This window comes from Oryzias latipes, chromosome 4, assembly GCF_053564925.1.
Source record: "Oryzias latipes strain Hd-rR chromosome 4, Olatipes_Hd-rR_3.1".
Classification (NCBI taxonomy): Eukaryota; Metazoa; Chordata; class Actinopteri; order Beloniformes; family Adrianichthyidae; genus Oryzias; species Oryzias latipes.
In genome coordinates, this window is record NC_136240.1 from 16,491,710 (window position 1) to 16,515,240 (window position 23,531).

A 23,531-nucleotide genomic window follows, 5' to 3' on the forward strand; every position below is an offset into this window, starting at 1 on the left:
AATAACTGTCTATAAACTACGTAAAATATGTGTAAACTGCGTAACTGAACAGTTCAAGACCGAATTCGCGTAAAGACTTGTCGGCCAAAACCCTCAACGGACATCTGCGCGCATCTATGAATAACAAATACAAAAAAAAACTTGTGAATTACCTGCATTACTTAATTACATGTATCACAAAAGACTGAAATGTCATACGTGGAAAATACGCAAAACGCATGTGTGACACAACCTCAACTCACTGTTCCCCAAATGAATGCTTTATGCTGTGATCCTGTATGAGAAAATGAAAACTTTAGGCATTATACAAAACAAATTGAATAAAAACATCAATAAATAAAAAAGGTTTTGCTTGTCTAACAAATGTTAATGTCAGCACAGTTTCCGTTGAATCTAAAAGCTTTACCAATACATGACATTTTGTTTGATCTATAGATACTTTTTTGTGTTCTGCAAAATTTTGATTCATTTTTTTTAAATAGTCAAAATAAAAACTTCATGTCTGTTTTTAGTCTAAAACATCCTTTTTTTAGCCCCATAAAACACACTGAATTTGTTTTTATCTCATTAAAACTGCAAAAAGAAACACAATAAATACATACAGACAAATTCTGTACTCTGGTACACAACAGTAGTTGTTAACCTGTTGTATTTCATTTTAAACACATCCTAAATTTAAGGCGACTATAAAAAGCCCAGCTGAGTCTTTTGGCTGACGTTTTGCAGAAACTCATTTTGACTCTAGCTTGTTCAATCTGACCACTGGTGCCCCAGCTTTTGCAGCCTCTCTGCACTTCGGCTTATCAAGACAACTGGCAGGCTTTCAGGCAGACAGACTGAGATCTTCAGTAAGAGTGTGTCATCTGTGAGCACTGAGGGTACAGGGGGCTCTCGCTCTGCTTTTAAAACAGACTGCTGTGTCACAAGGCTGCATAGTTGAGATGGCTCCATGTTTAGACGTCTTTCACTCCTCATTCCACCCTGGGCTCCTCACTTCACAGATATCATGTGGCTCTGCTGAGTCAGAGCAGTTCAAACTGGCTGAACTCACAGAGATGAAGAGGACTTTTGAACATAAGTGAATCACTGATATTTCACATTAAACCTCAGCCACTTACTTAAGAGAGAAAAGAACAAGTCGGAGATCCTCCTGTTTTGACCTGTAGTTACATGACTGATAGAAAGGGCGGGAAACCTGCTGGCTTGTCTCTTTCAGGTTAGGCAACATCTACCTTCATGTAGACTTTTCTCACAAAACATAAAGCTGTGAGGGAGCTAAAAATAGGACTTGATCTTTTTAATAACAGATAGTAATGTGTGTACCAAACACATCTCATGCATATAATCCCTTAATTGTAATACCTCCAAAATAATTTTGGGGAACGAGCGTCACTTTCCTCAGAGTGAGAAGTTTGGACCCCCCGACAGAGATGAGGGATGAAGTTCTTGAGCCAGTTCTGCTTTCTAGCTTTTTGCAAAGTGAAGATCAAGAAATAAACTGGAGGTTGAAAATTGATCTCCAGCTTTTGACCTTATGTTGCACAAAACATTCTTTATCAAAATAAAGACCCTCATGCTGTGCATTTACAGAAGCCCTTTTGAAATATAGAGGCAGCCCATATAGTATTGAATAAGTCTACATTTTTGAAATATTATCTAAATAAATGGAACTAGTTTTCTGTTTACTTTAATGTTAAATATTCCATGAAGGGCCGCACGGTGGCGCAGTGGTTAGCGCTCCTGCCTCACAGTGAGAAGGCCCTGGTTGTAATCCCGGCTGGGATCTTTCTGTGTGGAGTTTGCATGTTTTCCTTGTGAATGCAGGGGGATTCTCCAGGCACTCTGCCTTCACAGGTTAACTGGTTCCTCTAAGTGTCCCTAGTTGTGAAAGTGATTGTGTGATGGCCCCACAACATACTCGCAACCTGTCCAGGGTGTATCCTGCCTTTGCTCTACCAGGACAGACTCTGGCAACCCTGTGACCCTGAAAGGACATGGCTGTTCTGAAGTTTCCTCCAAATGTTTTGTTTTTGTTATAACTCACAGTTTCGTTACTCTTTTCTAATCTGCCTTCACCTAAGAAAAGAGTAAGAATTGTGACACAGGTTTTAGTTATTCAGCTCCTCTGTAGATCTGAAGTTGTGACATTAGATAAGTAGAGAATGGACAAGCACAGTAAGAGACTAAACAAAACAAACAAACTGTGAGCTGACCTGAAAAATAACAGGACACTGCTGATGATGTTTTTTTTTTTACTAATTGTTGATTGTAAGAAACACATTTTTCATAAAATCCTTTAAGAATAAATCCATAAAAGTCTTTTTAATGGTAAAAAATTATACTTGATTGATAAAGAAAGTTTAAAAATTCATATTTTAAGCTGTCTTTAGGTTTGAAGGTCAAGCAAATGTTCCTGTGACTTTAATTTATCTGTGTTGACTCCAGAACAGTTATTATTAAAAAATTAATATTAAACAAGAGTGTCCTCCAAACAGCATAATGATTAAACAAAGTGCCTTCAGTCCAACTATGTGGCTTTGCTGGAATTTGGACTGAAACCAGCAAACCGGCAAAATTTACATTTAACTTTTTTTGGTTTGTTTTTTATGGGATAAAAAAAATATGCTGCAATTCAGGTAATAAGGAGCTGAAATCAGTACACAAAGCTCACCGCTCCCCAGCCGTTGCACAAACTTTAAGGCGCAGTGTTTTGACAAAAAAATGAATATAACATTAAATGTAAACTTAACATATAGCATTGCTCCTGCGTAAAAAATGTAAACAACTCACAAAAGCAAACTCCTTTTCTGAAGCTCAACAATCACCACCATCATTTACACAGTTACATGCTAACCAAATATCCACCTTTTATTAAAAGCTACTGAGTGACATAGAAATCTTTTCTTTGTGCTTTCAGAAAAACTGTGGATTCTCAGACCCAGCTCCAGTGAAGGAAAGAGATGGAGATAAGTGAGGCTGCAGAGGACCCCTGCAGGCCAGCAAGGTCAACGCGTGAAGATTTAAATGTGAGACTGGCGCTCCCTCTAGCGGTTAACAGGAAAACAACAAACTGAAGTGTCAAAGCTTTTTAACATTAAGAACTCCAACAATGGTCATTTTGACATTTTGATCTAAAAAAGTAATGGAAAAAAGGGGAAACAACGCTTTAAACTTATTTAAGACCAAGTTTAAACGTTGGAGTTGCATTTGTAGCTGAGTCAAAGGGAAAAAATGATTTACTACTAAAAACAACAATTTAAACAATAGTTTAAAAAAATGTATTGACTTAAATGTAAGTAAACACAGAAAAAATGGGACAAACATCTTCATGTCTAACAGAAATAAATGCACATAAAAGAAGTTCTAAAAAAGAAACTATAATGACATTGTCAGGATTTGTGATGTTTATTTCTTAAGTAGAGGAGCTGTTTGATAACATTCATTTATGTATTTTAAAGAAACAAAACAAGAAAATCAAATGAAGCAACATGTTGCATGACTTCTTTATTTACTTTTAAAATGCAGCATTGCAGGTGGCAGGAATACACCTTAACCCTTGTGCTATCTTAGATGACCCCACCCTTACTTTGACCTGTTATTCCTACCATGACAAAGGTGGATAAAAGTGGAGAGATTTCATGTAATCCATGGACACCAGTGAGGTTCACAAATCATTGAAGAAAAACGGTTCAGCGCACTGTCTATTAGGTCTAGATCAGTGTTTTTCAACCAGTGTGCCGCGGCACACTAGTGTGCCGTGGGAGATGGTCAAGTGCGCTGTGGAGAAATTGCCCTCATTCACTGATCTAAAAGCCCCATGCCTGCATGTTTGTGGATGTAACAAATCCCTAGATGACAGCCTCACTGAACAGATATAAACCATGTCTAATTTTTTTTCCCTTCAGGCTTTAGGTCTTCTGAGTGTTTGTAGCACTGACCCAGTTTTTCCACCAATGTGACCTTTTTCATTAAACAACTCCAGATTTATTAGAACAACTTTTTTTTTTCCTGAAATTTTGCCCTTTAAATGTTGACACAACATGGAAATGTTGTTTTAGTTAGAAGCGGGAACTCTTATTCACCCCACATGAATGTGCAGCTTTCTGGCAGAAGACATCACAAAACCAAACGATTGAATCATGCAAACAGCCCAGAAACTAACGCTTTTTATTTTTTTTAACATGCAAAGTTATTGATAATGTGGGGGCAGAATAATACTATGGCTGTGATTATGTTTTCTTCTTTCCCTTATTCAAATGCTATAATTAGGTTTCAATCTTCAGTTTGGTTTGGTTTAACTTTCCTTTTCCGAGGAAAAGTTAACTTTTTTTACTGTTGAAAACTAGTCCATGTATTTGGTGAAGTAATATAGCATTTTTGCCACTGAATCAGATCAGTTTAAATTTCTTTATTGTACATAACTTTAGAAAACTTAACTTAGGCTTTTGTTTTTTCAAATTTTGATGTTTGTTTCAATGTTTTAATTTAGTCCATTCTACATGGTTTTTAACGCCCTACATTAAGTTAGGTTTCACTTTCCTTTTCAGAGTAAAAGTCTGCTTTATTTTCTCTGTGTGGTTCTTCCCCTCAAAGAACAACACCCAGTCTGTGCAGGAGCGCTGCATGTATACGCCACAAGTTAGAGAGAAAATGGCTGATAAACCCAAAGAAAAGCCCAGGTAAGTCTCTATTTTTTGATTGTGGTGCATGCAGAGCTGATGTTTTGATTTCTATAGTTTTTTTCCAACTCTTAACTTTTGTGTGTGCATCTATGTTTGACTCTTGTTATAAATTGAAAACATAATTGATCAAGGAAGTCAATGTGGAGATTTTTCTTTGCATTTTGGCAGAGTTTTGGATACATTTTAACTATTTTTTTCCCTAGACTTTAAGATTATATTATGGAATTTCCATATTGCTTTGTATGAAGTTGGGTGGTGTTTTTGTTTTATAAGAAGCATTCCTGCTGAAGAGGAAATAACTACCGGTAAGTAGAAGCCAGTGCTGTAACTCTTGGATGTTCTGAATAACAGCTTTCAGTAAAAGGAAGTGGGATCACTTTTGTGTCCACTCTAATAATACAACATACTTACTACTATTAAAATAAACCAGCAGTCTGTTTTGTCATTGATATGAAGCATCCGCTCTGATGGATCTTCACCCTTTCTCAGGTGTCTCAGTTTACGTTGAGTGACAGGAGCAAAATAAACAAGACTAAGACATTAATAGCCTCTGTGTGTGTGTGTGTATGTTTTAGTCCCAAACTCGAATGTAATCAGATCTTCTGTTGACATGAATTGCATTAAAAATGCATTTTAATGTTTCATCCTTCCTTTCCTGATGTCGATTATCCTTTTGTCCTCATCAGCTTGTTTAATTTTGGAGCGTTTGCCACACCAAACACCTGTGAACCACCAGCTTTCACACTGAATGCCAAACCTGCAACTGTTTCCAGCTTTTTATCAGATATTATACCAGAAAAAAAAAGCAACGCATTGAAACTTCCAGGTGCGCTGTCGACTTGCTGATTTTAATGTTAAAATTATGCATTTGTGCAAATCAAAACAATTTGGATGTCTTTTACTAGATCATACCTCTTCCTTTAAGATTATATGTCATAAATCATTTATGATCTATGATATTAACTCTATTGACGTTTTGTTGTAAGCGGTTCGTGCAGTTCAACCAACGTTTGGTCTTCCCTGGAGAAACATGGAGTGGACAGAAGAGTGAGTAACCTTCCACTGCTATTTCCTCTATTCTCAGTTAAAATAAAACAGTTTTCTCTTCTTTTATTGAAACCCTAACCCTAACCCTCTCAGTATGTACATTTTACAATAATTCTCCTTCTTTATTAGGCATAAGAAAAACTTGATGAAGACTGTGAGCTCCTACAGACCCAGCTGTGAGATGATTACCGGAGCTCAGGTTCTCGTTTTGGGCCCAGTAGGTTCTGGAAAGTCCAGCTTCATCAGCTCCGTTCAGTCTGTGTTTCATGGAAGAGTTGTGAACCGTGCCATGGTGGGCTCCATCTCAACCAGCTTCACCAAGAAGGTAAAAGTGAATCGGCAGAAACACAGAACTGAAGCAGTCACCTTCAGGTGCTTTGAAGCTTGACTTGAACATGACGGAACATCTTTTTGCACTCGTTCATTTTCCTGTTGTGGTAGCTACAGACCTTCAACATCCAGGTTAAGAAGGGAGAAGACAGTGGGCTGGTGATGTGTGACATAAATGGCTTTGGGGATGGAGATATCACCGGGCTGACCCTTCATGACATTGTGTCAGTGATCAAAGGGCACATACCGAATGGACACAAGGTGAGCACAACCATCTGCTAATGTTGCTGCACACAAAAGAAACATGGAGGAACACAAACTGCAGGAGTACTGAACACATTTCCTGCAGTTCTTTCTAATTTGCAGCAACAAAAAGCAGGTTTGTGTGTCTCGTGGGAAGCAAAGACTTTAGAGGAGCATGGGAAATGTGTGTTTGGGAACGCAATTGGGATAGGCTCCAGCAAATCTCAATTTTAATCAGAAAAAGAGAAGCCACAAGGAAAGTTTAAGATTTCCATAAGAAATCCAAGCATTTCATGTTGATGGAAAGTAGCAGGAATGAAATTGAGCCAAAACCTAAAGTCCGCTCTAGTCTCTTAAGGAGTTTCTTCAAGCCCCTTCTTGCTTGCTGTGATGAGGTCAGACAGAAAGTTGCATAGACCATGGTGTTTGCAAACAATGTCTTCTATCGTAAGAGCAGGAGAGAATTGGAGAGATGAGGTAAAAAGGTGGAGGATTTTAAATGCAAACAGCCAAGATCAACAAAGTTCAATAAGGAGATGAAGAAACAAATGTCAGTAGTTTGAAACAGGGGGGAGCAAAGTGTCAGGTATGATAATGTCGTGGTCTGGTTTAGAGACGGTGGCACTGAGAAAAAGATGAAGAGACAGAGGTGAAAGTGCAGAAATTTGGGGAGTGACAAAGATGGAGTGATAATGAAGACCAAAGAGGAGGTTTGTAGATGTAGTGATGGAGAACATGTGTGTTATGATCGGGGAGAGACTGATGAGTTTATTAATCCCTAAGTGCATGATTGTTGGAGGATGGGTGAGCAGGTGGCTTAATGAGGTGACATCCAGGAATCAGACCAGAAAGCAGACTGAAAAAGAGAAAAGACAGGATCAAAAAAAGGAGTGGTCAGAAAGTACTCCAAAATTAGTGTTTGCTCAATATCACCTAGTTACAGTTGATGGACAGGTGGGATTTAAAGGGATGAACAGGATTTAAGGACTGCATGTATCAGCGATAACAAGTTCCAGATGCACCAGGAGGTCTGACCAGCATCTAAAAGGAAAATAAGAAAATTGAAGTAATCCGTCGTTTCAGCTAAACTTGATCTGCAGTTAAGAAGAATCACAAAATTCCTGACTTTTCCAATGACTTTGAACTATGAGGTCATAACTGGCCTAATATTGAACATCTTAATGGATTTAGTGAAAATCTACAGATGTGCTATTTCTGTATTTATTCTTTATTTATTTATTTATTTTTTTGCAATAATGTGTAGTTTTTCCTGCTCTCAGTTTAGCCTGGAGCAGCCAGTGACATCAGAAACTGTTGGCTATGTGAAGACTCCAAGCCTTGCAGAAAAGATTCACTGTGTGGTTTTTATGGTGGACGCTTCCAAAATTGCAACTTACCCCAAAAGCCTCAGCGCCACCTTTAGGATGCTCAGAGAACAAATCAGCAATCTGGGTAAGCAAAAATGTGTATCAGAAGCTGACATTAATTAAAAATCCCATCCAAAATGTAATGTGCGTGTGCACAAACACTTTTGTCAGATTTCTTAAATAAACTTGTGCTTTGTAGGAGTTCATCAAGTGGCCTTGCTGACTCATATTGACCAGATCTGTGCAGCAACTGCTGCAGATGTCTCTCAAGTTTACACAAGCTCAGCCATTCGTGACGCGGTGATTACATTTCAATATTTTATCTATATGTCAACAAAAGTTGTCATTCTGTTTTGAAGTTTAAACTGTGGTTGTGTTTGCAGATGAACAAGGCTGGAGCTCTCCTGGGCATGTCCACCTCGTACATTGTTCCAGTGAAGAACTATTCATCAGAGCTGGACCTGGATTTGAAGAAAGACATACTTCTGCTCAGTGCTGTTGACCACATCTTGCAGTATGCAGAATTATTTTTTCAGGACAATAAACCCAAAAAGAAGCAAATGATCTTATAATTGAAAGACAAAGAAATATAGCTAATTATACTGTAGCTTCATTTCAGTCTAATTAGAAAACGGGGAGCTTTAATGTTTCTTCTTTTTGATTAATATCGATTATGAATTTAATGAAAAAGGTTAACTAACAATGAACAATTTTAACTTTAAATCTGCTAAAAATGCTCTACTTTGTAATGGAAGTGTACTTAAATACATTCCAAAGTAATGACAACTCACAGGTTTAGAATCCTTGTTTGAGCCATCAAACCAATAGAAACAAATGAAATGTGTTTTTCTAAACAGCAAACTAAGACTTTGTGATAGAGGGCTGCATTGGGATCGGGTCCCGCCGGGTCCCGCGGGACCCAACCCAAATCTCGCGGGATTGGGAGGTTTGAATTGTGCTGCGGGCGTGAGCGGGCGGCAAAAAAAAAACCCCGCGGGATCAGTGCTGGCATGAATATCTCATGAATATATATTAGCGGACTACGTTAGGCTGTGCGGCTGTTGGATTCTTATGTACTGAAGCTCCGTGAAGGCACCAGGTAGAGACGCCTAATGGCCTCTGTCATCTAACCTGTTGTTGGGGGTGTGCAACGCCCCGCCCCGCCTCTTACTAAGAGCGCGCTTCAGGCCGTCTGTCTGCGCGCGCACACACGCACACTTTTAACAGAACAGGATTTGTAAAAATATATTTAATAATTAAGTTGCAAATTACACAAAAGAGGAATGCATGAAAAGATGAGGCTGGAGGAGGGACATGAATCTCTTTAGTAATAATATCAATACAAATACTTGTTTTTTTTTCCTGCGGGACGGGAGACGATACAAAATCAATGCATCTCTATTACTGTGCGGGACTAAATTCTATGAGTTTTGCGGGTGCGGGCGGGAGTGGACATACATATTGCGGGAGCGGGCGGGAGTGTAACGCATACGTTGCGGGAGCGGGCGGGATTGGTCAAAAATTCAGCGGGCGCGGGCGGGAGCGGGATGAAGAAAATAGTCCCGCGCAGTGCTCTACTTTGTGACTCTCACTTGATCTTGGTTAGTTAGAAACTAACCCAAAAGGCTCTTTCAGATGGCAACAGAAAAAGGGTGCAATAGACTGACAACTTCTTCTGGGTGTTCATAGCCTTTGCCCAACAGTAGCTGGGTTGGAACCAGCAATCCTGAGACCCCAAAATGGATTCAGTGGATTCTGAAGATAAATGGTTGGATGTAAAATTGTAGAATTTATTTTTATATCTAGTAAATGTTTTAAAAAATATTCTAATAGACATCTAAAAATATCCCAATTTTGGATGGCTTCAAGTAGATGTGTAGCAGACCTCTATATGCAGATGTCTTTCAGAACAATATTGGTTGGCATCTAATAGAGTAACAAAAAAAGTTGTCTGAATAATATGTTAATAAATTGAAAGTTGAGTCATAATAAATGCTCCACATAAGATCCCTGTACAAGGAGTCCAAAGAATAATCAGTAAAGCAAACAACCACTCGGAGAGAACGTGATGAAGACCTTGCATCATCAAGTACTGTTTCAAAGAAAAGCAATACAATTTTGATTCATGCCAACATCTGGTGGAAATTTTGCCAGTAGGATTCCCAGAAATCCTCTTACTGATGAAAATGCTGTTGTGTCAAATACTTGTATTCATAACCTTTTTTTTTGGTACTTGTGCATTTGTGTCTGCTGCTGATCTGCCTATGGTTAGATTAGTGTCAGATTAGAGATGAGAAAATGTCGAAGCTATGGCTTAAATACCAATTAAGACAAAATTTGTGAACAATTTTTTTTTTTTTTTTTTTTTTTTTTTGTAGTACCGGTAATTCATTTAATCCAAATTACAGATGCTGTATAAGTTTGAATTAGTGAAAGTACAATTTAATTAAAAATTTGTTTGTTCATTCTATTGCCACATTTCTATGCTTATTTTATCTTCTTAGTGCCTTTAAGTAAAATTATGTAAGTTTTCTTTTTTATTTATTTAAGATTTGGTATCGAGAGTGATTCAAGTTGACTGAAGCATTTTCCACTTGATTGCTATATCAGCTGAGATGAACTCCAAGCTCACCAAGAAGCAGCTGATAACAATCTGCTTTCAGCTGGGAAATGTTAAACTGAAATTGCTCTACAAAGCACCATCTATGGTTTCACTGGAGCTGCTTTCCATAAACACTGAGCAGAGTCACTCACTGTGTTTGTGAGCTACAACTCCTCTGGATTTGTGTTTGGAGGCTACACCAGTCAACCATTCAGTCAGACTGGACAGTGGGTGAAAGATGACCAGGCCTTTCTGTTCAGTGGAGAAAGGCTCAACACATATCCAGTCAATTAGGCTTCACATGCAGTGAAAATGGTCAGGAATAGTGGTCCTAACCTTGGGAACACATTGATTTTTGTCTATGGGAACAAACCAAAAGTGTACACCTATGCTGGAAATGTTGCAAGTTTTATGTTTCCACAACATTACAATTTCAATGCTGAAGACATGAATGGCAAGGACTTGAACCTGACTGAATGGGAAGTTTACCTGGTGAAAGATCAGTTTTATTCTTAAAAAAAAAATATATATATATAAATATACATCTGGTGTATCATAAGATTCATAACCCCTCTTGTTAAAGTAAAATATGTCCAACACAAGAGGCCCTCAGCTCTCATCTGTCTGCCCAGCTGTTGGACAGGACAAGTTTAAAAAAAAAAAAAAAAAAAAACCTCAAACCGTTCAAACATTTCAAAACACTGAATATCAACATCACAGTAATTGTTCAAGATCTGTTAAACCAGATTAGAATGCAAGTTATATTTATTTTTACTCTTTATGGGAGTTATTAAGGGCGGAATATCTTAAAACAGTCAGCTTCTGCACAATGCAGTGTCTGAAAGTTTGTCTGAAATGTAAAAGATTTGGAAGTGGCCATAAGGACTGGATGGTTTTTGAGAATTTAAAGGTAAGTTCTCTTTTGTGGTGATAAAAATGCTGCTAAAGTATTTTACCCTCTTTCCAACATTTTCACTGTTTCTCATAAGTAGTTGTAATTTTACTGGTGTTTTGTCTGTACAACTTGAATGCACACTTGGAGAGTTAGCAAGCATTAGCCCTCTGTGTACCACTTGCTCATTTCCAGTTTTAGCATTAGATTTGAGATGAAACAAGAGTAAAAGGGTTTTAAAAAATGTAATGTTGCCATTAACTGCAAAATGTATGCCAGTGTGTCACTATAAGGTTAAATAGCACTTGGTACTTTCGTTTTTCCCCCCCATAATTATCGTAGCAATTTTTGCATAGTAAAATGTTCATATTATAGAACTGCATGAAGTGTTTCCTCTGTTCAAGTGTTTCTAGTATTTGATTAGCATTTTCCTTTTAAGGTCAGGCTGTATGTGGATGATGGCTTTATTAATGCAATCACAGGAACGTATTACACCAGTTTTAAAATCGTTACATTGGCTCCCTGCACTTTTCAGGATTAATTTTAAAGTTATCTTAATGGTTTATAAATGTTTTTACGGTCTTGGGCTGTCTTATTAAACTGATCTGCTTTTAAGATATAAACCCTAACGGACCCTGCAGGTCCTTCCGCCCTGGCCTCTTAGCTGCTCCGAAGGTGAGGACCAAAACACACGGTGAGGCCCCGTTCCACCGTTACGCTCCTCGCCTGTGGAACAGTCTGCCGGAGAACCTCAGGGCTGCAGGGACTGTGGAGGTTTTTAAGAAGAGACTCAAGATCCACCTTTTTAATATTTTTTATCATTTCTAATGATTTTAATTTTTTTATTATTTTTTAGAATTATTCTTAGAAATTATTTTTATTTTATTATTATTGTTTTCTTATTTCCTCGATGCTTATCAAATCAAATCAAAATTCTTTATGAAGCACTTTTTATATATCAGATTTTTTCCTTGCCTGACTTTCATCACTCTTAACATCCGGTGATATCAGGGAGGGCAGGTGAAACCAATGAGGAAGATTGGAGAACGTAAAGACAGCGAAAAGGTAAAACGGCACGAGAACCGGAAACAACAAAATAAAAGCATAACAAACCCTGGAGAAGGAAAACAAAAGCCTAACAAAAAAAAAAAAAAAAAAAAAAAACGCCCTGACCCCAGTACCTGACAAGGAGAGCATACATACACTGCCGTTCTTGATGTAGGGTGGGGAAGTTTAAAAAACATATATAAATATTTATTCTACCAGTGCTTCAGCTTGCTGAATGAACATCAAGCAAATAAAAATGTCTTTTTACTTTCTAAATTTACTTCACACCTAAAATATGTAAAAATAATCAATCAAGTAATCTTCAACATCTCTTTATATGTAAAAGCTGGCAAATCTCAAAGTTATTTTTCCTGTGTTTAAAAGTAATACATCTGTTAAATATGAAAAATGTGCACAATTCTAAATTGAAAATTCCAACAAAACTTCAACATTTCTGACTATTCTGTTTTTTCTTTTTAACTTGTCCTGTCCTTCAGCTAAGCAAACAGATGAGAGCTGAAAGCCTTTTGTGTTGGACGTATTTTACTTTTACAACAGGGGTTATGAATCTTATGATAAACCAGATGTATATTTAAATAAACCCCTTTTGTAATTCCAGCTAAACTATATTCATATTAATTATATTTGTAAATATATTTTTTTGGACTGGAGGGAAAACAATGAGGAAAGAAGAGAGAGAGATGACAGATAAGGGGGGGTAGAAGGGTGATTATAGTAGCGAGGGTAAGATCATGAAGCATCAGAAAGCAAGAAGTTGCTGGAGCTTTATTATTACAGCTGACAGGTTAAGACACATGAAAAATCTAAATTGGGCGGGGCCTGTCCACACACACACACACACACACACACACACACACACACACACACACACACACACACACACACACCCACACACACACACACACACACACACACACACACACACTCAAACGTTACAAACGTTTTGTCTTTTATACTTTCAGTTTAAGGATTTGCTGAACTTTTGCTTTCGCTTCTGTCGATCGAAGTGGACCAAGATTACCAAAAGCTTTTACATTCATTTACTTAACAGCTTTCAACAAAGACAAAAGGTGAGTCATAACATTAAAAGGAGAGTTGTGTTGCTTCATTGCCAGGAAGTCAGTATTTCTTGAATTGTCTAAATGATTTTTGACTTTGTTCGTTGTGACTGTTGTTACTTAACCGTGGTAAGGTATTTAACTTTGGTAAGGTTTAGAGCAAATATTTGGATTTGTAATGGTTTGCCCAATTGTGCACATTAAGGCAGGCCAGGAGGAAGGGAAAACTTTTTCTGTTGTCAGTGTAGTAACATTACTCCAGTTTTGACAAACCTCGCCTTTAACATTTATGAAATCCTGCCTGTGAAAGTGGTAAATGGTAAATGGCATATACTTATATAGCGCTTTCTACCTTCTTTCGAAGGCCCAAAGTGCTTTACAGTCACAGTCCCATTCACCCATGCACACACACATTCACACACACATTCAAACACTGATGGCGGCTCAGAAAAGAAGAAAAGAGAAATAGGAACAAGGTGGTTTGGATGAGGTAAAAATGTGCATTTGTGTTCTTCGCTCTACTGCTTATAGTCCTTATATGTCCTTCCCATAAGACGAGAAACTTTCACAGCCATGATTTATATAAGATAGGATAGGACTTTATTGATCCCCGGGGGGAAATTGGGTTGTCACAGCAGCCAAAAACAGGAAAAAAATAGCAGTTGGAAAAGTACGAAAAACAAAATGGCAATGGGTAAGAATAAAAATAATACAAGGCGGAAGTAAAAGTACAAGGCATTAATAACGGATTAAATAAGGCAATAAATAGCAGCAGCAGCGTTTTTCAACAGTCCTAGACCGTGTTGTTGAATAGTCTGACTGCTGTTGGGATGAGGGACCTCCGGTAACGCTCTTTTTTGCACTGGGCGTGCAGCAGTCTCTGGCTGAATGAGCTCCTCATGGTCCTCACCGTCGCATACAGGGGTTGGGAGGGGTTGTTCCGGATGCTGGACAGCTTGGTCAACATCCTCCTCTCACCTACAGAGTCCACTGAGTCCAGGGGACAGCCCAAGACAGAGTTAGCTCTCTTCACCAGCTTGTCCAGCTTCTTTTTGGCAGTGTGAGCAGTGTGAGCAAAAATTAGAAACCTCAGGGAAATTAAGGGTATGGATTAATTTATTCACGTTAAAAAGCTGGGTGTGTTATTATTTTATTATTAAATTCAAAGTTGTATGCATATTCTTTTCTAAATACCAAACAAAACTTTGAGTAACAATTTATATTTTCCTTTTTCTTTTTTTAAGGTTTGGTGTTGACACAGACTTAATCAACATTTTGAAATTAACTCCAAGATGAACTCCAAGCTTACTGAGACGCAGCAGAAAGCAATCTGCTCTAAGCTGGGAAATGTCAAACTAAAATTGCTCTACAAAGCCAGCATCCATGGTTTCACTGGAGCAGATTTCCACCAACACTGTGACAACAAGTCAGCCACGGTGTCTGTGGGCTACAACAAATCTGGACATGTGTTTGGAGGCTACACCAGTCAACCGTTCAGTCAGTCTAGACAGTTTGTAAATGACGACCAGGCCTTTCTGTTCTCCTTCAGTAGAGAAAAGCTCAACACATATCCAGTCACTAATGCTCCATATGCAGTGAAAATGGACATGAATAGCGGTCCTAACTTTGGGGACACATTGATTCTTGTCTATAAGAACAGAAAAGAAATGTACAGCAATCCAGGTAGTTTGGGAAGTTCTTTTCACAAAAAATTGTACAACTTCACTGCTGAAAAGATGCATGGCAATAACTTGGATCTGACTGAATGTGAAGTTTACCAGGTGGAAGGTAAGTTTTACTCTTTAAAAAGTGCACACACAATTTTCATCTACTTGGTATAAAGAAAGGCACAAGGCAGACTGGTTCTAGATTAAAAAATAAATCAGCAAAAGTTCAAATTTAAAATACAAAAAACTCAATGTGAACATCACAATATTAGTTCAACATTAGTTAAACTAGATTAACATTAGCCAGTAGTTTAATATTCTGTGGCTGTGTCCGAATTACCGCCCTAACCCCTATATAGTGCACTATATAGTGCGGTCGCCATTTTGTAGTGCTGTCCGAATCTACAGTTCAAAAATCATGTGCACTAGAAATTTCCCAGAATTCTCTACGAAAAACCAGTGTGGATCGATGCTCACTCGATCGGCGAATATTGCCCAGAATGCACTGCATTCATACCAGAATGCATTGCGTGTGACCCACAATACACTGCGCTTGAATTATTCGAAGATCTTTCTTTTTGCAAGTCACCACAAGAGGGCAGCAAATCTTTAAAAATGATCCTTTTTGGTATAATTCAGGGGTGCTCATTACGTCGATAGTAGGCCACCAAAAACAAATAAAAAAACGAAAAGAATAATTCGGCTTCAGCGAATTACCATCCTCACTGTTAAATCCTCTGATACATACGTCACTACACAAGCGTGTTTAACTACAGTGAGTGCACATTCTTCAGCCCACGGCAGCTCTACAGGCCGGCTGCGCTTCCGGGTACCAGACAGAGGGCCACTCCTGCCCACAGGAGCGGCGTTTATTTAGCCCGTGCCGCTTCGATCGGAAGTGAGACCGAGTTGCCCTAAATGACCCAGTTGTCCTACTACATCCCCCGCAGCCAGGCCCGTGGTTCCTGCCCGAGGTTACCGAGCGCTATGCAAATATACGCCATTCTTACCATATAGTAGAGACCTTCACCCATGATTCCCCACTTCCTATGAGTCTTAGGGGCTGAAAGTAGGGCAAACCCCCAGGACGCTAAAATATCATAAAAACTTAACGCCCCTCTCACCCTTCCTTTGGTGGTTTCTCATCCAAGCTTGAGGGTCCTGCGCAGTATCTTAGCTGTTCCTAGCATTGCGCTTTTCTGGACTGAGAGGTCTGAGGTATTTCCAGCTTTGGGGTTACTTTCCCGAGTGCTCCAATGACCACGGGCACCACTGTCACCTTCACTTTCCATGCTTTCTCCATTCATTTATCTTCTAACCAGTCTTGTCCTTTTCGGGGTAGAGGGGCTGCCGGAGCACATCCCGGCCAATTGCGGGTGAAGGCACACTCCAAACAGAAAGGTTCCCCATTGATGTTGTGTTTCAGGTCTCCCAGCTGGGCTTGAACCAGGGGCTTTCCTGCTGTGAGGCAAGAGCGCTAACCACTGCGCCACCGTGCAGCCTAATAAAATATATATATATTCCAAAAAACTAAAAAGTATGTTTTCAGAAGCAAAACACAACGCACAAAGTTGTTTGGCATGAAGTGGTACAGGATATCATCGTCCTGTCTGCTAAGTCCCATAGGACCTACCAATACCGGTTTAATTTAGTAAAATTTCTTTTGGTTTTCTGGAAATTACTTTTTTGTTGTTGTTGTTACTGTTTATTATCTTGCATTTTGTTTTGATTTCTAAAATGTAATGTTGCTTTTTAACATTTGTTTTGCTTTTTTAATATTCATTATCTTTAAATGTTTGTGCATCAAGGGATTTGTTGGTGTGATTTGCACTTTCAGAGTTACCGTGATTAGCATGCTTTTGACAAAATAGAAAACTCAGGTTTAAAGATTTGGTTTATCTGAAGTTGCCAGGACATGCATTAAAAAACAAGTGTCATCTTCTGAAATAAACAAAGCAGAGTTAGTATAGTAAATTATAAACAAAAAAAAATAAAACCTAATGGGAGAAAAAACACCCCAGAAAGGCAGCTATTTTTATAGTTTTGTATTAAGTATTTATTTATTTTGATCCTTTGTTTTTCTCTTTAACAGAATCCTCCCAATTTGAAAACCCATGGAGGACAGTGAATTGGAATTCTGAGTAAGAAACTATTCAAATTCAAAAGTTAAAAAAAGCAGCAAAACATTTTTTTTCAATAAACTTGTCAGACAGTTTTGAATCTTTGCAATATTGTAAACAAGCTATAATAAAACGGCTGGTGCTTTTAAAAACCCATTTTCAAAACAATTTTTCAGAATAAGAATAGTTTTAAACGGGATTCTGTACATGTTCTTTATTTTATGCAGGCAAAAGAAGACGTTGATGGAGAGAATTGAATCCTACAAACCCTCGATCAGTTCCGTGTCTGAAGCACGGGTTTTACTTGTTGGACCAGTCGGAGCTGGAAAATCCAGCTTCTTCAATTCTTTCAAATCTATATTTAAAGGTCATATCACCAGCCAGGCCACACCTGGAACCTCATCTACCAGCGTGACAACACTGGTGAGTCATTGCCCCAAAACAGTAAATCACATGACTATAAATGTTATTAAAAATAATTTATATTAACACCACTATTGAGATGGAGGTAGCGGAGATGAAGATGTTGAGGTTCTCCTTAGGAGTGACCAGGTTAGACAGGATAAGGAACGAGTACATCAGAGGGATGGCTCATGTTGCCTGTGTCAGCGACAAAGTCAGAGAAGCCAGACTGAGATGGTTTGGACATGTTCAGAGGAGGGATAGTGGATATATTGGTAGAAGGATGTTGGAGATGGAGCTGCCTGGCAGGAGGACAAGAGGACGGCCAAAGAGGAGATGTATGGATGTCTTAACAGAGGACATGAAGTTGGCTAATGTTAGGGTAGAAGATGTTCATGATAGAGTGAGGTGGAAAAGGATGATTCGCTGTGGCGACCCCTGATGGGAAAAGCCGAAAGAGAAAGAAGATATTAATACCACTATGCCAAAAATTTCAGGCAAGTATGAAAACATTTGCAAATAAAGAATGCTTTCAAAAATGAAATCATGCTTTGTCTAACCATGTTTTTTAGATCAATTAACAAATTGCAGTAAATGAACAACAGAGAAATCTAAATCAGATCAATATGTTGAGTGAGCATCTATGAACTTCAAAACAGTTCCTCTAGATACACTTTATGGAAGGAAGTGAATGCACTCCCCAATCGCACACTGACAAGCACACTTCTGCACAATCACATGCTTGGAAAAAAACCCCAACTTAAATATGGCATCAAATGGGGGCCAAAAGTTTAAAAACTGAAGTACAACCTAACGTATTTTATTTTTTAGTTGTTTGAGACTGGTGTAAAAGTCAAGTTGGAAGTCTGTTACAATAAAATACATTTTTATAAAGCCACTGTTTAGTTATATTCTGATCTTTTACTGCGCCACAATGTCACTAATTTAGATACAAATATCTTACAATTATGCATTTTTCTAACAGCAATAAAGTTAAACATGTTTGCGATTAAAATGGATCAATTTGATATATTAATTACACCAAAAAATTAATCGTATGACACCACTACCAAAAGCAGACACTGAAAAAGTGAATGATAATTGCTGCAAGTTAAATATTACTTTGATGCTGTCCCTTTTCAAATGGTCTGTTTTTAAGTATCCAAACTCACATTTTCACTGTCAAATCTTTTTTCTTTCAGTTTTAGGTCAAAAACCTTCAGTTTCGGCTTTTAACCCTTTTCTTGGGGGTTTTAGTCGAAGGACTAGGGTGGGAGCTTCAGGCCCGGTGCTTTCACTGACAGTGTAAATAGCATATTTCAATTTTATTAATATAGCCCAATATCACAACACAATTTATATATATATTTTTTTTAAATATTTAACTTCTATCTAAATATTTAGCTAATATATAAATAACTTGCCGATTAGTGAACTATCAAAATAAAAGCTGGATTTTGCTCTATCTCTCAACTGTTTCTCACCAAACTTGTAGTTCATTCATGTACTTATAATGATTCAAGATATGGCCAACCTGCTGGTCAAAAACAAGGAAGAGCCTTTTTAACTGTCTTTTTTATTTGTAAATAGGCTTCCTATTAGGGTACCGCTACATAGCTATGTCCCTCCCGTAGATGGGTGAAAGGGCGCAGTAAGCATTTTAGTCAAAAAGTGCTCAAATTTAACATATAGAAGACAATAGGAACACTTTTCTGAGCAATCCAAATATTGACCACAGACTTCTTGATAAAACCATAATACATGTTGACATACCTCATTTCACAGTTTACCGTCCCATGCGATCAGCCCTTTGTGTACACCATTAATTTATGATCACGAACACCTCGTTGGGTGTATCCCTTACATAGAGAGTTAATAACTGTAATGTTGTGGGCTTGTTTTAGTTCTTTGGGCTTTCATCTGTTCTTGATCCAACAAGAATTAAATAAATAAATACTCAGAAATGCCGTTTTAATCTTAATTTATTCATGTATGTTCGACATCACAAGAAAAATTCTACAAGAACATATATATCTATATATTAATTCTAAATACCTGAAAGTTTCGCAGCTACACCGTGACACCTGGACGTGAAGGCAAATCTCTGCCCCTTGTCTTTTGTGACACCATGGGACTGGAGGCAGAAGTGGGGGCGGGGCTTAATATTGCTGAGATCAGTAACATCATTAATGGTCACATACCTGACCGTTATCAGGTAAAAGACTTGATTAGAATTTGTTGAAAAGTTGTGCTTGTAACAGATTGGAACTATCCACTCATTCTTTCATTTTACACATGCAGTTCAACTCCTCTGTTCCTCTGCAATCAGAGGCTCAAACTTTCCGCAAGAATCCAGAACTTAAAGACAAGATCCACTGTGTGGCTTATGTCATAGATGCCAGCAAGATCTCCATCATGTCCCAAAAGATGGAAGATAAGCTCAAAGCTATCCGCAAAACAGTCAACTCGTCAGGTAAGTATTAGAGTCCTTAATTATTGGCTGGACAAAGATTTTTTTTAAATATTTTTATTTCACATTGTTTGTAATTTTACCTGCTACTTTGACAACATTTTCTTGTAATTCTTTCAGGGATCCCTCAGCTGGTGTTGCTCACTAAAATAGATGAAGTCTGCCCTTTGGTGAAAGAAGACATCACAAATGTCTACAAGAGCATATATATCAAGGAATTAGTACGGATTTTCTAACTTAAAAGAAAGAATGTATTTAACTCAGGTCTTCCACTCTCTAAAATTTCTTAAATGTTGTGTCATGTGATCCAGATGCAGGAGGCTTCCATTCGTATTGGTGTACCTTTGTTCTGCGTTGTTCCAGTGAAGAACTACAGTGAGGTGCTGAGACTGGACACAAACATCGACATCCTGCTGCTCAGTGCGGTCGATCAGATGCTTCACCTTGTGGATGACTTCTATGATGAGCAAAGAAAATGAATGAGCAGTGATCCTCTACAGCAGGGGTCGGGAACCTATGGCTCGCGAGCCATATATGGCTCTTTTGATGGTCACATGTGCAGACAAATCCTTAATTATACTTTTTTTTTTTTCCATTAGACCAGTCCTTCTCGGGCGCGATGCAATGCCAGAGGCGCGCAGTAGTAGCGCTGCTTGGAGAGAAAACTATCAGTTTACTGTTATCTATTATTTCACAGAGTTTGTACCACCCGGAAACCTTTGAATTGCCGTGCCTAAAACTGCGCGCTCCCGTTTCTGAGGAAGAGCGCGCAGTTTCAGGGACGGGATGTGCGAGGAAGAAAGCCGGGGGGGGTGACAGGCAGCAGGTGAATCGCGCAGGTAAAAACGTATGGTATTTATGGTAAAAACGTAAAACCCGCTGCCCGTCTGTCACACATCTAAAGAACATTCAGACCTAAGATCCCGTTTAAAGTCTCAACGCCTGCATGAATCAGAAACTCACCAAGTATCAACCAGACTAGACAATCAGCAAAACTACCACGAGAAATACTCATCATTTATTAGCAACAGCATAACAATGTTATTAAAAAGAATCCACAGACTTATTGTACTTTAAAAGTGTTGAAATTACATCAAATGCACACATTCACTTGTATATTTAGTTTTAAACATATTGTCGCGGACTGAGTTTAACTTGGCTGTTGGGCCGCGTTAAAAGTTCTGGAGTTCATGGAACGCATCAATCAAGCAGAGATCTGATTGGCCCTGAGTTCTGTCGCTCAGCCTGTTGTTAGGGAGTTTGGACCAATGGGGTTCAGCCATGGGCCGAATAAGGAAATGGGAGGGCTGGAGCGGGAGGGGGGGGATATAAAGTTGGGAGAAGCGCTCTTGTCCAACTACCCCTGGCTGCAGCCTGCAGAACTGCACAACATAGTGGAATGCTGGAACGCTAACATTCCACAGCGTGTTCACATTCCTCTGCGTTCAAAGCATTCCACTATGTTGACCCATTCTGCAGGCTGCAGCCAGGGCTTACTCCTCTCGTCTCGGCGGGAGAGAATAAGGAGTTGCTGAATTAATTGTACGGCGTTTGTTGCGGTCTGCAGTAACCAGAATAAAGAACCCTAAAAAGAGGTTAAGTCTCCGTGCCTCAGTGTGGGAAAGGGACGCTACATTATTGTATGGCTCTTTCGAAATTACATTTAAAAATATGTTGCGTTTATGGCTCTCTTGGCCAAAAAGGTTCCCGACCCCTGCTCTACAGGATCCTCTATCCTTATGTCGTTATACATCCATGTACCTCCTTTTTGGGCTTCCTCTCTCTTTCATGCAGTTAGGTGTTAAAAGTAAAGGGGAATTTTAGACCTTCATCTTCAGGGGTGATTAGCCATGAGAAATTTCAACATTTCAACATATCTAAAATATATGTATAATTTCTGTATAGTTTCTGGAGTGTTATGAATCTTTTATCAAGAATTAGGTGCTCTAGTAGTGTTACGCTCTCTGCTTGCCAAGCTGGGAATTGTAACATTTCTTTGTTTATGAGGATGTCTGGGTTCTTTTAGAGGGTGTCATTTTGCACGGTTAAAGTGAGGAGTTTGACACTTTAAGAGACTCCCACAAGGCTGTTAAAGTGGCGTTTATATTAATACTTTGGAAGCAGTCCTGTTTTGAAACTCTTTGGATAATATCTGACAGGTTGATCTTTCCACATAACGCCTGTTCTAAGTCTAACCATGAGTTGGATTCTGGATTATTTTTTAACCATTTTAAGATATATTGTAATCTATTGGTAAGAAAATAGTTGTGGAAGTTAGTTAATATTAAGCCTCCATAGCTTTTTGCAGATTTTAAAGTTTTTAGACTAATTCTTGCAGGTTTATTGTTCCATAAGAAGCCTGATATGGATGAGTCTAATGTTTTGAACCACTTTAGTGGCGGTTGTGTTGGGATCATCGAGAAGATATATAATATTTTAATCCAGTCAATGAATGATTCCCCAGACTTATGGAGGGCAGCAATGAGGAACTTCCATTTTACTCTGTTAAAAGCTTTTTCAGCATCCAACGATAGTATGGTCATTTCCTGGTTTTTAATAGTGGCGATGTCTATTATGTTAACAAGTCTGCGGACATTGTAACTCAAGTGTCTGCCTTTGATGAATCCAGTTTGATAAAGATGGATTATGTGAGGAGTGATTTTTTTTCTATTCTCTGTGCTGGTGCTTTGCAAATATTTTTTACGTCTGCATTGATTAAAGAAATGGGGCTTGTGGGATTTTTTCTGGTTGTAGAAGAACAATTATCTTGGCTAAGTTCATGTTAGGTGGAAGTGATTGCCTTTCCTTAATTAATGGGACTATTTTATAAAACGTTGGTGCCAGCTGTTCCCAGAATCCTTTATAAAACTCAACAGGAAAGCCGTCAGGGCCTGAAGCTTTGCTATTAGACAAAAGTAACAGAGCTTCATGAAGTTCAGACAACAAGAGCGGTGAGTTTAAGTTTGTGATTTGATCCTGATTTAATCTGGGTAGGTTTACATTATTAAGAAATGAATTGATGCTTTGCTCTGATGCAATGATCTGTGATTGTTTAAGTTTTGATAAAAGTATTTAAACGCATTATTAATTTTGACCGGGTCATTAATGACATTTCCTGTTTGGTCCATAATAGATGTGATTGTTGATTTTTCTTTATTAATTTTAAACTGATTAGCTAGAAATTTGCCAGATTTATTTGAGTTTTCAAATCTTTTAAGTTGAAGTCTTTGTATTTGAAATTGTCTTTGTTTATTGAAAATGTAATTTAACTGAAGCTTTAATTTTTTCAGATCTCCCAAAATGTTTTCCTGTTCAGAAGCACCATAAACAGCCTCCAGGGTTTTGATGTTATTTCCTAGTTCTAATAAATCTGCTTTTTCCTTGTGTTTTTTATGAGTTGAGTAAGGAATGATTTTCCCTCTCATCACTGCTTTTACTGTTTCCCAAAGAAGACGTGGTGAGATATCGGCAGTATTGTTGAGTTCTAAGAAGATTGCCCACTCTTATTTAAAAAAAATAAAAAAAATATTGGTCTGTATTAAATATTGGGATGTATTAAACCTCCAAGTTGTACCTGAGGGTG

At 38.3% G+C, this 23,531-nt stretch overlaps 1 protein-coding gene across 1 annotated transcript; it reads left to right on the top strand.

Moving 5' to 3' along the window:
* The first annotated feature begins 4,513 nt into the window (after positions 1 to 4,513).
* Positions 4,514 to 20,572, top strand: LOC101164715 (uncharacterized). Its single transcript, XM_020702396.3, has 16 exons — positions 4,514 to 4,679; positions 5,369 to 5,508; positions 5,669 to 5,729; positions 5,859 to 6,054; positions 6,171 to 6,320; positions 7,583 to 7,754; positions 7,869 to 7,969; positions 8,053 to 8,240; positions 14,164 to 14,349; positions 14,545 to 15,077; positions 17,049 to 17,097; positions 17,304 to 17,499; positions 19,541 to 19,693; positions 19,780 to 19,951; positions 20,069 to 20,169; positions 20,260 to 20,572. Exons 1-16 carry the CDS (start codon positions 4,624 to 4,626, stop codon positions 20,425 to 20,427), a joined length of 2,622 nt encoding a protein of 873 aa, XP_020558055.3. The 5' UTR covers positions 4,514 to 4,623; the 3' UTR covers positions 20,428 to 20,572.
* The last annotated feature ends 2,959 nt before the right edge of the window (positions 20,573 to 23,531 follow it).

Coding starts and splice junctions, on each gene's coding strand:
- LOC101164715 (XM_020702396.3), top strand. CDS start 4,624: ATGTATACGCCACAAGTTAGAGAGAAAATGGCTGATAAACCCAAAGAA. Junction 5,509..5,668: donor CAACGCATTGAAACTTCCAG/GTGCGCTGTCGA, acceptor TTTTGTTGTAAG/CGGTTCGTGCAGTTCAACCA. Junction 14,350..14,544: donor TCCAGCTTCTTTTTGGCAGT/GTGAGCAGTGTG, acceptor GGTTTGGTGTTG/ACACAGACTTAATCAACATT.